General features: G+C 37.4%; 3 protein-coding genes across 3 annotated transcripts; 2 read left to right on the forward strand and 1 right to left on the reverse strand.

The window, feature by feature from the left end:
* The first annotated feature begins 1,711 nt into the window (after window positions 1–1,711).
* LOC100798393 (C2 domain-containing protein At1g53590) lies at window positions 1,712–7,617 on the forward strand. The gene is made up of 13 exons (XM_026125624.2): window positions 1,712–1,961; window positions 2,085–2,213; window positions 2,432–2,506; window positions 2,938–3,081; window positions 3,314–3,406; window positions 3,511–3,642; window positions 4,033–4,185; window positions 4,274–4,315; window positions 4,487–4,535; window positions 5,082–5,174; window positions 5,252–5,435; window positions 6,122–6,245; window positions 6,429–7,617. The coding sequence occupies exons 1-13, from the start codon at window positions 1,941–1,943 to the stop codon at window positions 7,413–7,415; spliced, it is 2,226 nt and encodes a 741-aa protein (XP_025981409.1). The 5' UTR covers window positions 1,712–1,940; the 3' UTR covers window positions 7,416–7,617.
* A 1,234-nt stretch (window positions 7,618–8,851) lies between these two features.
* On the reverse strand, window positions 8,852–10,039 carry LOC100798923 (pentatricopeptide repeat-containing protein At3g14580, mitochondrial). Its single transcript, XM_003545830.1, has one exon. It carries the CDS (start codon window positions 10,037–10,039, stop codon window positions 8,852–8,854), a length of 1,188 nt encoding a protein of 395 aa, XP_003545878.1.
* Window positions 10,040–10,325: 286 nt separating this feature from the next.
* Window positions 10,326–11,544, forward strand: LOC102668590 (uncharacterized). Its single transcript, XM_006598087.4, has 3 exons — window positions 10,326–10,556; window positions 10,902–11,030; window positions 11,111–11,544. The coding sequence occupies exons 1-3, from the start codon at window positions 10,326–10,328 to the stop codon at window positions 11,363–11,365; spliced, it is 615 nt and encodes a 204-aa protein (XP_006598150.1). The 3' UTR covers window positions 11,366–11,544.
* The last annotated feature ends 4,692 nt before the right edge of the window (window positions 11,545–16,236 follow it).

The raw sequence follows: 16,236 nt of genomic DNA on the forward strand, positions 1-16,236 counted from the left end.
TAATATTAATATTTCAAATTACTACTTAAAATTTAAAACTACCACCTAAACATACATAACATATAACATATAAAACAAACCTAACCTAAACATACGTAACATATAACACTTAAAATTTATAACCTAAACACACCTAAAATTTATTATCAGTTAAAAAAAAACTTACCAAGAAGTTACAAACAACAAAAACGAAAGAAGCAAATGAAGCAAGCTTTCTGAATAACCAAGATGAAAGTCGAAGGCTAAGGAGAGTGAGGAGCAATGCAGTGGAGGAGAACTGCATATAAAGGCAACTTTTTTTTTGAAAGCAAATCGCTCCTCGTGATGGCGCCTCCCCCCTGCAACGCGCAACCTCCAATGGCGCGTCCCTGCTGCACTGCACTTTGGGCTACGCTGCTGCACCCTAGGGCCTTCAACGCGCCAGTTTGACTGGCACCATGCTCAACGCGCCATTGCTGCTGGCGTCTCTAGCGCCACGTAGGCACAAAGGCAAGGTGCTGGTGGGAATGGCGACACCAGCGCCACGTGTCACCTCCTCCCCGAAAGCGCCAATGGTGGTGGCGCCATGCATGGGGTTTATGTGAAAAAAGAGCACCCTTCAAGAATATGTTTGGAAACAACCCCATTTGGGGAATAAGTTTCTAAAAGAGCACCAGTTTGGAATTTTTGCCGGTTATCGTGTGTAAGTTAAATTTTTTACGCATAGCATGAAAGGATATTTTAGTCGTTAGATATATTGACATTAATTTAATGGTTAAGATAAATACGAATTATGATGGAATTGTTCACATGAGATAAAATAAAAAAATATGAGATTTTTTTTCCTTTTTTTTCTCTCGCCAGAGCTTCTCCCTTCGGTCTCCGACACCGCCCACACCATCGCCACCGCATAATTCTCTATCGCTGCCTAAAGAACCGTTATCGTTGTCACTACCCAACGGAGAAAGACAAAGCTTCCTTCTTTTTGACCATCGAACATCAAGTACCATCACTATATCTGTTATAAAAAAACAAAGAGATCAACAAAATCTCAAATCTGAGATTGAAAATGAAACAATCATTAGATATGAAAACGAACCCAACCGAGGTTGTCTGGATTTGAAACCAAGGATATCGGGAACAAATGGTTCCTTTTCAGTGACGGCGACGACAATCCTTTAGGCGGCGACAATGGTGAGTTTTGCGGTGGTGATTGTGAGGATGGTGCCAAAGAGAGATAAGGGTGGTTGGAGAATGTAAAGGGAGAAGGGCCAATGAGGAACCACAACGAGAACCAAAGTCCTTGAATTAAGAGCAAATAATGTGGAGCAACACGATGACGACTCTTGTGGTCGCAAAACGATAAAAACGTTGGAATGTTGTCGTTGACAAAGCCAATGAACAGGAACCTCGTCTGTGGCACAAAACTCGAGACAAGGAGTGAGCAGAAGTGGAGAGCTGACGGTGAAGTGGAAGTTGCATTGACGGGTGACAGAAAAGAAAAAAAATAATAATATTTGAACACTTTCACATTATTTTAATTATCAATTTTAATCGAACCATGGAGATAACTTTCTTACCATGGGAAATATTTTTACTTTTGCCTGGTAGCATCTGTATGCTACTAAATTCTACTACTACTCATCTTTCTCTTGGCCGCGTTACTTCTCCATTACGGCACCGTTTCACTGTTTCCATAATCAATACAATAAAATATTCACAAGGGTTCAATTCAATCCCCTTGGACCCCCCGATTGGGACACACTCATTCAAACTTCACCTTCTCCACTTTCCATAACCATTTTTTTTAATATTGAATTTCTTCGTAATTTTGACACATTCCTGTCCTTCCAGGTTGTTGTCACAACAGTACCTGGATTTGAATATTCAATTATGCATACCCTTTTGGGGCCCCGGATTCAGTTTTTTAATACAAGAGATTTTGGGGTTCCTTTGTGGGCATGCATTTCGCGTGTTATCAGGTTCAGAGTTGGATTTAGATCAATGGGTGTCTATAAAGTTTGCAACTTTGGTGATTTCAGTTAAGGGGTGGTTTTGAAGATTCTTTTTTCTTTTTCTTTCCCACTCTTTTTGGGGGTTTGAAGGGGATGAATTTAATGGAGGTTTCGATCTTACATCATGTGGGGATCGTGCTTGTTGGGCTATGGATTCTCTCTGCATTCAACTGGTGTCACACGGTTGCTTATTTTGTGGCTTTGATCTATCTTTTTCTGGTAAGGATCATGGTTGGAGTTTTACCAACTTTTGGATACTTTTTTTTTTGTGCCTTTTATCTTTGTTTTTTTTCTTTTTTTGATTGAATAGTTGGTGATGGGGAAAAGAAAGAAAAAATGGCCGGGGGGGGGGGGGGGGGGGGGGTGGGAAAGGGAAAAAAGATTGGAATATTATTGTGTTTCTGACTTTGATGTTTTTATTTTTTTTCTTTGGGAAGGTTCATGAGCGTTATGTTACGAGGCTGCGGAGGAAGTTGCAGTTTGAGGAGTGGAAGCAAGCTAATCAAAGAAGGGTAATGCTGCTGGTTTTAGTGTGGTTATTTGATTTTGTAGATCATGAAAAGTAAATCAAATGAACTGTAGTCAATGAAAAAAAAACTGCTAATGAGTAAATTCCTCTTTGAAGTTAGTCCAAGATTCTTTTCTTTATGCTCTTTGAAAACAATGTTTTTCATTTGATGATGAAAATAAAATTATATGGCTTAATTAAAGGAGGATGAAATGACTAAAACTAAGAGAATAAGAAAAAATACGCTCCAGTAGGAAATTAATGTATTAATATGTATTTTATGTTTTTTTTTTCTATTGTAAGTTAATTTTCAGTTCTTTGATTATCTTTCATTTTATCACTGCAAGTTTAAATTTTGAGATGCCATATTCTAATGGCCAAGGATTCTGCTATGATGATTTACTGATACATCTTGGATAATGTCTTGTGCTTCAGGTGCTTTCAGATTCTGAAACAGTCCGGTGGTTGAACCATGCAGTTGAAAACATATGGCCCATATGCATGGAACAGATTACCTCTCAAAAGATATTGTTCCCTATAATACCATGGTTCTTAGAGAAGTACAAACCTTGGACTGCTGTATGATTCGTACTGTTCGGTTATTTGTCTTTGATTGTGCTTGATCAAACAATATGAATTTCAACCATTTTCTTAATTATTTTATATGAATTTCATATATCAAGAAAGATGCAGTTTTTAACTCTTTTGGTCCATTATATGTTTTAGTTATTTTTATGTTTGTGTGAATATAAAATTGTCATTTCAACTTCTGGTATGATCAAATATTGACATCTGTGTACTGTATTTGCAGAAAGAAGCTGTTGTTCAGCACCTATACTTGGGAAGAAACCCACCTTTGATTACTGAAGTCCGCGTTCTTCGCCAGAGTGATGATGATCACTTGGTATGTGAAATTTTAAAGCAGCATACCAAGGGATTGTGTTGTTCTGCATCTGTGAATGAAATTTTGTTCATTTTGATTTATACATTACCGTGTCGTTCATGTAGGTTCTGGAGTTAGGATTGAATTTTCTCACGGCTGATGATATGAGTGCTATACTTGCTGTGAAACTAAGAAAAAGGTTGGGCTTTGGAATGTGGGCAAAACTGCACATTACAGGAATGCATGTTGAAGGGAAGGTATGACAATGGAATTTTGATTTTACAGTGACACATTTGTTGAATATTAAATTCTTTTTTCTATATTTACTCAATAAAAGTTCATGGATACAAGCTTGGATTCAGGGATGTGCATGCGCCGATTTTTTTTAAAGGGAAATTCATAATATTCTCACATGTTATTTGATTCTTAGAAATGATCTTTTGTTGGAAGAAAGAGATGATGATGGTGTATTGAGTGGGGTGGTGTTGCATTTTGTTAGTTAACATTAAAATAATTTACTAATTCTAATTTTAATTTAGTGTTATTATCATTAGGAATGATGTTGTATTGAGTGGGGAATAAAACAAATTTATTAAATTATTATGTTATTATCATTAGTAATATTATTTTATTTGTCTATTCTGTAGGTCTTAGTTGGGGTAAAGTTTCTCCCGACATGGCCTTTTATTGGCCGTTTGCGTGTATGCTTTGTTGAACCTCCATATTTTCAAATGACTGTCAAACCTTTGTTTACTCATGGGCTTGATATGACTGAACTTCCAGGCATTGCTGGGTGGCTAGTAAGTATACCTTGATTTTAGGCAAAATGTGTGTTCATTTTTATTTGCTCATGCTGTAAGTAATTTGTGTTATCTTATCTTTTATCAGGATAAGCTGCTGTCTATTGCTTTTGAACAGACCCTTGTTGAGGTGAAGTTTGTTCTCTGTTTCATTCCCATCTTGTTAGTTTTGTATATTTTACTAATGTTGGCTTCTTGGGGTATTGAAATGATGGGACAAAAATATCAAATGATGGGCTATTAGAAACTGTTGTAGCCTTTTAATTATTTTCCTATATTTACATGTTTGGAATTTTTGCAGCCCAATATGCTGGTTGTTGATGTTGAGAAATTTGTTTCACCACAGCAAGGTAAATATATATCATGCTTTTCATAGACTTTTGCAATAACTGATTTATTTGGTAGCCCTGGGGATTCTTCTTTTAAATAAAAATTAGGTATTGTGCTCATCAACATATCATGGACATGTAAGGTACCAGTTTCTGATAATCAATTATTGTTCAAATAAAGTATGAAATGCTGATTTTACTGGTCTGTGTTGCCTAATCTTTTAATTGTAAAACCTATTTGAACTCAGAAAGTTTGCTAAAACAAGCCTCATGCATATGGATTTAGTTTCTCCAAGTAGGCATGGGGATTAACTTTTTATGTAACATTTGAGTTGTGGAATTACTCATGGTTTCATAGATAGAGGGTTTCGGTTGTGGAAATTTTTAGAGAAACTTATGGTTGTCATCAAACTCTAGCCATTGATCTTCTCTCATCACATATCTTTAGTGAAGAAAGAACATTTCCTTAGCCCTCTCTAGATACATGATGGCTTCGGTTGTGGAAATTTTTAGAGAAACTTATGGTTGTCATCAAACTCTATCCATTTGTGATTCTTAATCTCACAGAGTCTTGGTTCAAGGTGGATGAGAAGGAACCTGTTGCTTATGCAAAAGTAGAAGTTATTGAAGCATCTGACATGAAGCCATCAGACCTAAACGGTTATCCCTTACCTGTGATTCTTATGATCTTTTGTTAGAATTTTTATTTGTGCATAACAAATTATAGTATGATTCAGGATTAGCGGATCCTTATGTGAAAGGTCAAATGGGTGTATACAGATTCAGGACAAAAATACAAAGGAAAACACTTACTCCAAAATGGCATGAGGAATTTAAAATTCCCATCATAACTTGGGAGTCTGACAATGTGCTGGTTATTGCAGTTCGTGACAAGGACCATTTCTATGATGATATCCTTGGGTTTGTTCCGATTTATAAACTTTGTATTTTGTAAAATATGTGTGTGCGTGCGTGCACAGTTAATTGTACCTTTAAGACACTGCTAAGAAAACAAAATGAGCAAATATTTTCTTACCTGAGAATCAACTTCATCTTGATTTGTTCTTTGCACAATATTATTAATGATATGATATCATTCTTGTTATCATGGAGTACATGCTTGTAACAATGATGTATGCATATCTGATTATCACAGAGTGTGTGCTTGTAACAAGTATGTGTGGTTACATTCTGGTATACAGACTTTATTTATTATTTGTGGTTGATAACAATGATTCTTGCTTGTGCCACATTTGATGAAATCCTTGCAACCATGGGACAGTTAAAGAAGCATTTGTCTCATTCCCAATATCTTGGCTTCTGTTTCCTGACTATAATCCACTCACAGAATTTCAGAATCTGTTTCCCTGACTATATTTTTTCAATCTTTTATTGATTGATTTACTGAGTCGTAATTCTGAATGTTGAGTGTTTCAATTTCCCACGAGTTTGATAATATTTCTTTAAATATGTTGTTTGATCTCTTTTCAACCACTTTGTATTGTCTTGCTATCCTTTATTCATTGTATATGTTTCCCATGATTTCCTGCCACTTATTCTGTCACTGTTGTATTTATCAGAATAATTGAATATTGCACTGTTTTCAGGGACTGTTCTGTGAACATCAATGAATTTAGGGATGGGCAAAGACATGATATGTGGCTGTCGCTTAAGAACATAAAAATGGGGAGTTTGCATTTGGCAATAACTATTCTTGAAGATAATGGAAAGGTAATTTCCGCCTCTCAAATATATTGGTACTTATCAATATTTAATAAAGAAAAACATTCTGATAAGAACAGAGTACAAAAGAAAATGAAAAATAGCATGTGGGGCAATAAGTGGCTTCAATGTTTTTTGACGTGTGGTTGGTGTTTGTCTCTTTTATTTCAATTTTGAATTTTATCTGTACAGGGAGTTGATACTACATGTGAGCAGGAACCAATGGACTTTGAAGAACCAAAAAACTCCTTTGAAGCAAATGAGACCACTGATAATAGTTCCTTCTCACCTGTTCCACCTGAAAAATCTGAGAAGTTGGCAGATAACTATGAGCCTATAGATATCAAAGGGCAACAGGAGACAGGAGTTTGGGTTCATCACCCAGGAAGTGAAGTTTCCCAAAGGTGGGAGCCTAGGAAAGGGAAGAGTCGGCGTCTTGATACAGAAATTCATGGGGAGCCTAATGATTCAGTTGGCAGTGGTAATTCAACTGTATCAGGATCCTTGAACAATGACAGCAGCAGTCCTGATAATAATCATGAAGAAAAACATCGAATGAGATTGGTTAGGAAGGGCCTGCACAAGATTGGGTCAGTATTCCACCGGAGTCCTGTTGGTGAGGAGTTGCTGTCTCCACATGATAACATTTCTAGCTTTCAAACTGGTAAGGTTCAGGCAGAAGGGGGATCAACAGAAGGGAGTAGTCCTGAGAGCCCTGCCAGTGCCAAGGGAAATGTCAAGGATATGGCAAAGAATATTTTGAAACATGCAGAAAAATCGGCTCGCGGCTTGAGGCACGTTCTTTCTTGTAAATCAAGGAAATTTAAAGATGAGTCTCCAACAGTTCCAGAAATAGAACATGAATCTGACTCTTCTGATCAGGAATCTGTTGCAGCTCAGTCTCCCATAGATGTAATAAGAACTCCAGTTGGTTCTCCTGCTGTGGTCTCCGGCAGCAATGGTTCCCCCAATTCTGGGGTGAATGTGGTTCAAATAGTTCCATCAAACACTAATGTGGACAATCAAGCCACAACGGAAATTGCAAATGAAAAAGATGACCCTGAAAATACATGCTCCTCTGACAGGTATAGGGAAGAATTTGTTAAATCTGCTGAACTGGAGCATGATAAAGAGGAAATGGGGGCAGATAAAAAAGATTCCATCAGTTTGTCTCAATGAAGAATGTCTCAAGTAGCATAGCATATTTTCTCCATCATTTCATACCCATGTTCTACAGTTCTAGGCAGATTTTGATTGCAGTAATAGTCCTGTGATCGTCAATGTCAGACTGGTTTTACATAAACATGTTCGGGTTTCAGATGGTGCTGTAGTTTGTAAGCATGTAAATAACTTTACAAGGAATACAAGATTTACAATCTAATTTTGTTCTCCTATAGCTTTAAGAGAGTCGATATTAACCAATTTTTAAACGGCCTATGCTGTCTATGTTTTATTCACACTGTGTTTGTTGTAAGAGAAGGTAAACATACAGGTACAACATTCAAGGTGGGCATTTTCTATATCCTTGAATAAGAGTTACCAACGAGGCTAGTGATACATTTCCGAACACGCTATTAAACTGTTTCTTACTGAAACTTCCTTCAAAAATACAAAAGAACAGATTGGACTAAATTTTGTTAGATTCCAACACTTCCATGAACTTTCAATCAAATGCAGTCGTCGGCACAGGCACCCAAGTTCTCTGACTTACGAACTGAGCCAGGGCAGAATCATAGTACAAGTGATGTGGCTAGTTCAACTCTTTCTCTGGATTCCCAAAACCGCATACTAGCAGCATTCAGTGATGATGAGTAAAACACGCAGACTAATCCTTGAAAGACATATCCAATCTTAACAGTTCTCGAAACATAATCATATTGGTCCTGATTCTCCTGAAACATGCACCCCGCCAATCAAACTAATCCCGAAATGCAGTGACTGCAAAAATCTTGATTTTTTGGTCAAAATAGTGAGTGGCTGATGCAGTCACAATTGCATGCACACTAACTCCAAAAATGTTGACGTTGTGGTCAAAATAACAGGCTGATAATGCAGCCACAATTGCATACACACTAACTCCAAAAATGTTGACGTTGTGGTCAAAATAACAGGCTGATAATGCAGCCACAATTGCATACACACTAACTCCAAAAATGTTGACGTTGTGGTCAAAATAACAGGCTGATAATGCAGTCACAATTACATGCACACTGAATAAAAAAACCTAGACATTGTGATAAAAAAAATTGCAGACCGCTGATAGTCACAATTGCATGCACGTTCACTCCAAAAACCTTGACATTGCAGAGAAAACAGTGGTCAGCCTGATGTAGTCACAATTGCATGCACAGTGAATCCAAAAACCTTCACATTGTGGTCAGAATAGCCGGAGGCTGATGCAGTTACAATTGCATAATGCATGTACACACTGAATCCATAAACCTTCAAAATAGCAGGTGGCTGATTGCATCCACGATGACTCCAAATTTTTTGACATTGCAGTCAAAATACCAGGCGGCTATTGCAGTCACAATTGCATGCACACTGACTCAAAAAATCTTGACATTGCGATCGAAATAGCTCTCTCGCAGACCAATTTTTAAAACCTTTAATTGTTAATCCTCCAAAACACCATCAATGGCACCAACCACCCACCCATCACTCCTTTCCCTGTCAACAACACATTTCACAATCCTCCTCCACATCCCCATCTTGGGCACAAACCCCTTCCACGCCATATCCCAAACAACCCACTCAACCTCCCCAACCAACCCCTTCTCACAAAACCCTTTAACCAAATCCTTATAGGCCCCAAAGCTAGGCACAAACCCCTTATTCCCCATCCTCTCCACAACCCCCTTCCCCTCCTCAACCCTCCCCTTCTCCACCAACCCACACAACACCTCATTGTAAGTCCCCTCATTGGGACACACCCCTCTCCCCACCATCCCCTCCAACACCCTCCACCCCTCATCCACCCTACCCACTTTCCTCAACCCCCCAATCAACACATTGTACACTGCCACGTCAGTTTCCACCCCTTCTTCCTCCATCTTCTCCAACAACCCAAAAGCCTCCTCCACCCTCCCTTTCTCACACAAACCCTTCATCAGCGTCGCGTAGGTACGCGCGTTCGCTTCACACCCTAACTCATGAAACTCTTCCAACACCCCGAACGCCGCGTCCATCTCCCCGCGCGCGCACAGCCCCTTGATTACAATGTTCAACGTGCACGCGTCCGGGGAGACCCCAAGCGGCGGCGCGTGGAGGAAAAGCTCGCGCGCCGCGGCGTAGAGGCGCGTGTTCACGAGCACGTTGAGGACGAAATTAAAAGTGCGCGTGGAAGGGGAGCAGTGGAACAAGGAGTTCATGTCGTGGAGGGTTTGGAGGGCCATGTCCACGCGCTGGAAGGAGTGCGCGTAGGCTTTGATTAAGGTGTAGAAGAAGTCGTCGGAGAAGCGGCGTCGTTTGGTTAGGGTTTGGTGGAGGGTGAGGATAGGGTTGAGTTGGTGCGCTTGGGCGAGTTTGGAGATTAGGGTTGTGCAGAGGGGTTCGGAGGGGTGGAAGTCCTTGCGGGAGGTGTAGAGGTGGAAGAAGGTGAGGGTGGAGGAAGGGTGTGTGAGGGAGGTTAAGAGGGTGGTGGCTTCTTTCGGAGTGAGCCAGTCTTTGTGTTTAAGACGCGCCAGAATTGCGGTGTCGCGGTTCGGGGTTGTGGAAAATTGGGACAGGGAGAACAACAAGAACCTCGTAGAGGTGATGGGTTTCAGAGGAACCACGACCGGAGCAAGGGTTCGTGGGATCATTTTTGTTTTTGTTGTTGTATGTGGACTGGTCTTGGATTTGATTTGTATAAAGTTATGGTTGGAATTTGGACTGATACTGGCTGAACTCACGAACGGACTAATCACACTCAAGGACTCAGGTTTGCTCGAATGTTAAAGATTGTGATTTTTTTTTTTTTGAAAAGAAAATGCTTTGGGAGTTGCTAGGTGCACCCAGCATTATTGCTGGTGCACCCAGCTACTTTTGAAATTGCCAAAATTGCCCCTACTGCCTGCTGTCGCGGCTGCCCCTTCTTTCTCTCTTTTCATGAATAGTGCTGCCATGAACAGTGCCTCCATTTACTACACCCAGCATCCGACTTTTAAAAATGGCACAATGCTTCCATTTGCGCATTGTCTCTTTCTTTTCTCTCTTCGGTGTGCAATGCTTCCTTCCTTGCGATTGGTTTGGTTCGGTGAACGGTTAGGTTACGTGAAGGTGAAGGTGCATTCTGGTGTTCGGTGTTGCAATGATCGTCGGCGGCATACGGCATACGAGGTACACAATGTTGAGTGCGTTCTGGTGTACGGGAGATTGCGCGGATCAAGTTGATTCGTAAGAAGTTTACGGATCAACTTGATCCGCATGTATATTTCATTGCCTTAGATCAAGTTGCCTGTTACGGATCAAGTTGATAAGCAAAAGGCTTTATTTTTTGAAATTTTAAAGTTTAATTTTGTTTTTAAATTATTACTTTGTATTGTCATTTTTTATTTGAATTGTTTATACGTGTATAATGAAATAGGGTTTTGGCTTTTTACTAATGATGTATAGTTTTGTATGTTATGTGTAGTTCGGTTATGTGTTCTATGTTTGTGTTGAAATTTTTGATTTATTGTTAAGATGGACGGAGATCAGTGGATGTATGAAGGTATAATGCCTAAAGAAGTGGATATGGATTATGAAAATGAAGAAGAATGTGGTGTGAATGAACCGCATGTTTATTGTTCGGATGCGTTCAATACTTCTCAGGTAATAATGTTCATGATTGTGAGTGATTTAATAAAATGAATATGTTGTAGGAAATTGAAATTATCTGGATTGGTTTGTAGGTGTTTGACAGTCGAGAGAATGTTTTGCGATGGGCTCGATCTGTTGCTTATGAAAATGGATTTATGACGGTGCTTGTAAGGTCTGACAGAAACACAGGTAGTAGAGGAAGGACTTCATTTGTGTTAATTGACTGTGAAAGAAGTGGCGAGTATAAGTGTATGAAGAAAGAATTTGTTAGAAGAGACACTGGGACTAGGAAATGTGGGTGTCCCTTCAAGCTTCGTCGCAAACCAGTGGTTGGAGGACAAGGCTAGATGGCGAAGTTGATTTGTGGGATTCATAATCATGAATTGGCCAAGTCATTAGTTGGACATCCATATGTCGGGCGATTGACTAAAGATGAAAAGACACTTATTGCTGATATGACGAAGTCTATGTCCTTGTCGCAAAATTAGCATGGCTTAATTATCGTATTTGATGCTAATTTTATTTCTTTCCACTCTCTTTAAGTTAATGTAATGTTATTTTATGATTGGAATGATTTTACGTTTGAATTCGTGCAAATTTTATGTTATTCGTATTCAAAAATAAAATAAAATCCCCATCTAAAATAAAAAACAAAGATACAAGCTTCTTGCAAATTAAGTTGATCCGCAAGTGACTTGCATATCAACTTGATTTGTGTAATCTTCTTAAGTTGATCCGTAAGTCACTTGCGGTTCAACTTGATCCGCGATTGCCATATGGATCAACTTGATCCGTAACAAACATGCGGATCATCTATGCCAACTACGGATCAAGTATATCTTCTGCGGATCAAAAAAACCTACGCGCGGATCAAATTGAATGAGCTGGGTGCACAAAAATATTATTAAAAATACATGAGGGTATTTTTGGCTTTTCATGTAGGGTGTTGGGTGCACCGACAATAATGCTGGGTGCACCTAGCAACACCCAAATGCTTTTTATTTATTAAGTCCTTCATTTGAAATTAAGAAAATATTAAACAACACTAATTAGACAAGTAATAGGAATTTGTGTTCTTTAATAAAGAAAATTATGATTTTGGCCTTGAAATAGAATAAATAATGATAGAAGGGAAATTATTCACATTGAATTTGAATCCTATTACTTGTTTTTTATTCTTATATATATAAAAAAAACACCTGTTAGTTTCTAAACTTGTAGGAACTTTTAAGTAAGTTTTTATACAAAAAAATAATAGTAGTGCATATAATGACTATAAAGGCCTATATCTCAACTTATAAAACACATGAACCAAACAAAAAATGAAAGAAAACTAAAGGAACCAATAATGTGTTTAAACCTAATATTTTAGAGAAAATCATTGTTTTGGTGGTTCTTGAAAGTGTATATCACTCTTTGAAACCAATAAAATTTTAAATAACTATTTGAAAGTAAAATTCATCAATTACATTGATTGTGATAATAAAACATATGTTAAAACACTAAAATGACATTAAGTGGTATAATGACTTATATGAAAAAAATTAGAGATTTCATAAACTTATTTGGAGTTTTTTTAGTTTCAAAAGACTAATGTAACAATGATATACACTTTCACGGATCAAAATAATAATTTAATCTACATTTTTATTATTATTATTATTATTATTATTATTATTATTATATAAAGTTCACATGTAATAGAATATATTTCTTCTATCTCAAAACAAGTGTGGCATCCAAGGAAAAAAAATTATCTTAATAAGTGTTGTATTTAACTTTTCAAACAAGATTAAAGAATCAAAATTTAAGAGAAGACTCAAGATTAAAGAATCAAGAAGATTTAAGAGAAGACTCAAGATATGCAAGAGCCTCAAGAAAAGCATTAAGGTAAATTAAAAAGAATTTTTCAAAGAAAAGATTGAACAACACTAAATTGTCCAAGAGAATTTTTCAAGAAATATCTTTTACCAGAGTTTTTACTCTCTGGTAATCGATTACCATAAGCTAGTAATCGATTACCCGAAGCCCAAAACATTTTATATCTGATTTACAAAGTAGTAATCAATTACCATGGACATGTAATCGATTACCATTGTCTTGTAACGTTCAAAAATATTTTCAAAATAGTGTAATCGATTACACAATATTTGTAATCGATTACCAGTGGTTTTTGAACGTTGGATTTCAAATCTCAACATGAAGAGTCACAACTTTTGATAAAATAAACTGTATAATTGATTACACCATTATGGTAATCGATTACCAGTAACTGGTTTTGAAAAATTACCAAGAGTCACAACTTTTAAAGTGACTAGTTTTGAAAAAATTTCCAAGAGTCACAACTTTAAAAGTGACTGGTTTTTGAAGAAATTGCCAAGAGTCACAACTTTTTTAAAGTGACTGGTTTTGAAGAAATTGCCAAAGTCACAACTTTTAACATGGTTTCTTCAAGAGCCATCAAATGGATGTAAATATGTGACCATGACACGAATTTCAAAATACTTATTCTCAACATCTTTCTAAGAGTTTTTGTTCAACACTTGCTTTGTTAAGAAAAGTTCATTGGGCAAAAACTTGTGCTATTCTATTTTCTTCTTCTCCTCTATTGTTACAAAAAAGCTTTTCAAGAGACCTACTCTTGGTGACTGTTTTCAAGAGAAGGTCTTCTTGGTTGCAAACACTGAACACAAGGGACCAATGTTCCTTGGATTCATTGCAAGAAGCAGGATTTGCTTCTTGGTTGATCACTGGATACAAAAGACCAACGTCTTTTGGGTTCATTGCAAGAAGTGGGTATAACTTCTTGGTTGTTATCACTGGACACAAGGGACCAACGTTCCTTGGGGTTCATTGCAAGAAGTGGGAATAACTTCATGGTTGTAATCACTGAACACAAAGGAGGGAAGTCCTTTGTGGTTCATTGCTTGTAAAGGATTTTACAAGAATAATGGAAATCTCAAGCGGGTTGTGGCCGAACCAGTATAAATCCGATTTTGCATTCTCTCTTTCCTTAATCTCTTTTACTTTATGTTGTGTTTATATTTCTTTAAGTTTACTTCTCCTTATTTGTTATTCGAGTAACTTACAATTAAAGAAATAATTGAATCTAGGGAATATCTAAGTGAGGGAAAATTTTCAATTAGGAATAGTCAATGAAATCTTAATTCAACCCCCCCTTCTTAAAATTTCTGAGGCCACTTGTCCAACAAATCACAACCCTAAATCAAGAACCCCAAATCACCAATGACAACCTCAAATCCCAAATAAAAAAGCCACAAATCAAGAACCCCAAATCATAAATCATAACCCAAAACCACAAATCCATCTCAGGTTATGATGGTTTTGAAAAGGAGAGGTTCCACTGGAGGAGGCTGAGGGCCTTTAGGTGGTACTCGTCGACAATCTTGTAAGCGTTAGTAGTGACAAAGATCAAAGTCAACAGTGGTGGAGAGAGGTCAAACATCTCGTCGTGGAGCTTGTTGGTGTTGGTGATGATGAGAACGATGTGACACCCTCTACCCCATACATATATGTATTAATAATAAAAGAAATAAAAATTCAAATATTAATTAAAATTATTTAAAACATTTTTTTTATACAAGCCTTTCGAAAGGGTAAAAGGCTCACATTCACCTTTCTAGCATCATAATAAAACTTGTCTAAATAAATAATAAATTCACTTTGGCTCAAAACAAGGCCGTCCAAAACTTCATACAATTAATATATAACCTATATCCTAATATCACATCCTATCAGAGCATTGTGTTCCTGTGTCCTCTAGCATGAGGTTCTTCATAGTCATCCACCTATTCATCTGCTCCCACGAACACAAGATTCGAGATCATCACAGGATCAAAACATAAATAGCACACGGGGAGTGAGTTATCACATTCCTAACTAATGAAGAGTAACGATACATGTAGATATAAATATCATAAAAACAAAATAAAACTTACTTAAACATAACTCACATCATTTCACCACTTTGTCATCCAACATCACATCATCACACAACACATTTCATTCATTTTCACAACATTCACGTACTCAAGGATCAAAACACAATGTCATCAAGTCAAACAATATCGATCAATACACAAGCGTTATGCAACATATACACTAAGACTCAATCCTATATGCAATGTGGTACCACGTTAGTGAAAAACCACGTCGGGCGCCTAAGAGTACATGACAAGACAAACCACACACTAGTAAGTCAGGTCACTCTCACTAGGTAAGATCGTAGGGAAACCAGTCAGGGTCACGGTGTTTTGTGAGAATGCTCCAACCATATGGGATCAACATAGCCTTAAAGGAGCACTCAAACCGGGTGACCCCCAAGGCCTACACTCTGAAGAGTCCGTTAGGGCCTCTCGCTTCTGGTTCAGGTCCAACCCATAAAATATTTTAGCACACAGACTCTATCTATGAACTGTACAAAACACACGACTCCTCAATTGTTCTCAAATAGTTTATCTCGTTGCTCTTAAAGGGTCTTAACATTAACTCATCTCCCTTAAAGGGACCTAGCATTAACTCGTTATCCTTAAAGGGTCTTAACATTAACTCGTCGCCATTAAAGGGACTTAACATTAACTCGTTGCCCTTAAAGGGACTTAGCATTAACTCGTCGCCCTTAAAGGGACTTATAGTCGTGTGATTGTATAATTCATAGTTCACAACTCAATGCACACAACATCTCAATCACATACATACACAATTTATCACATACACTCGATCTTAATCACAATGGTATAATCTCAATTAACACGTTATCACACCTCATGAATCATATACACTTTACCTATGAACTATGAAATACACACAACTACTCAATTGTTTTCAAAATCATTTTAACTCGTCGGGTTCCCACAGTGAATCCCATCACAATACTCATCGCCCTTAAAGGGTCTTACAATTGTGTGATTGCACAGTTCATAGCTCACAACTCAATACACATCTATTTCACCATTAATCACTGGTTCAAATTATCACATACTCATAATTTGAATCACCATTTCATAATCTCAATATAATAATTTATACAAAAAGTTTATCACAACATGGGGAGTAAAACCCCTCAAATAATTTCACACAATTATATCAAAATCAATTAATCAAAATCATAGATATAAAAAAAATAAAAACACCAAGATCACTCTATTTTATTAAGGAATTTGGATCGGGACATCAATAATGTATTTATAATAATAAA

The sequence above is a fragment of the Glycine max genome, chromosome 15, assembly GCF_000004515.6.
Source record: "Glycine max cultivar Williams 82 chromosome 15, Glycine_max_v4.0, whole genome shotgun sequence".
Classification (NCBI taxonomy): Eukaryota; Viridiplantae; Streptophyta; class Magnoliopsida; order Fabales; family Fabaceae; genus Glycine; species Glycine max.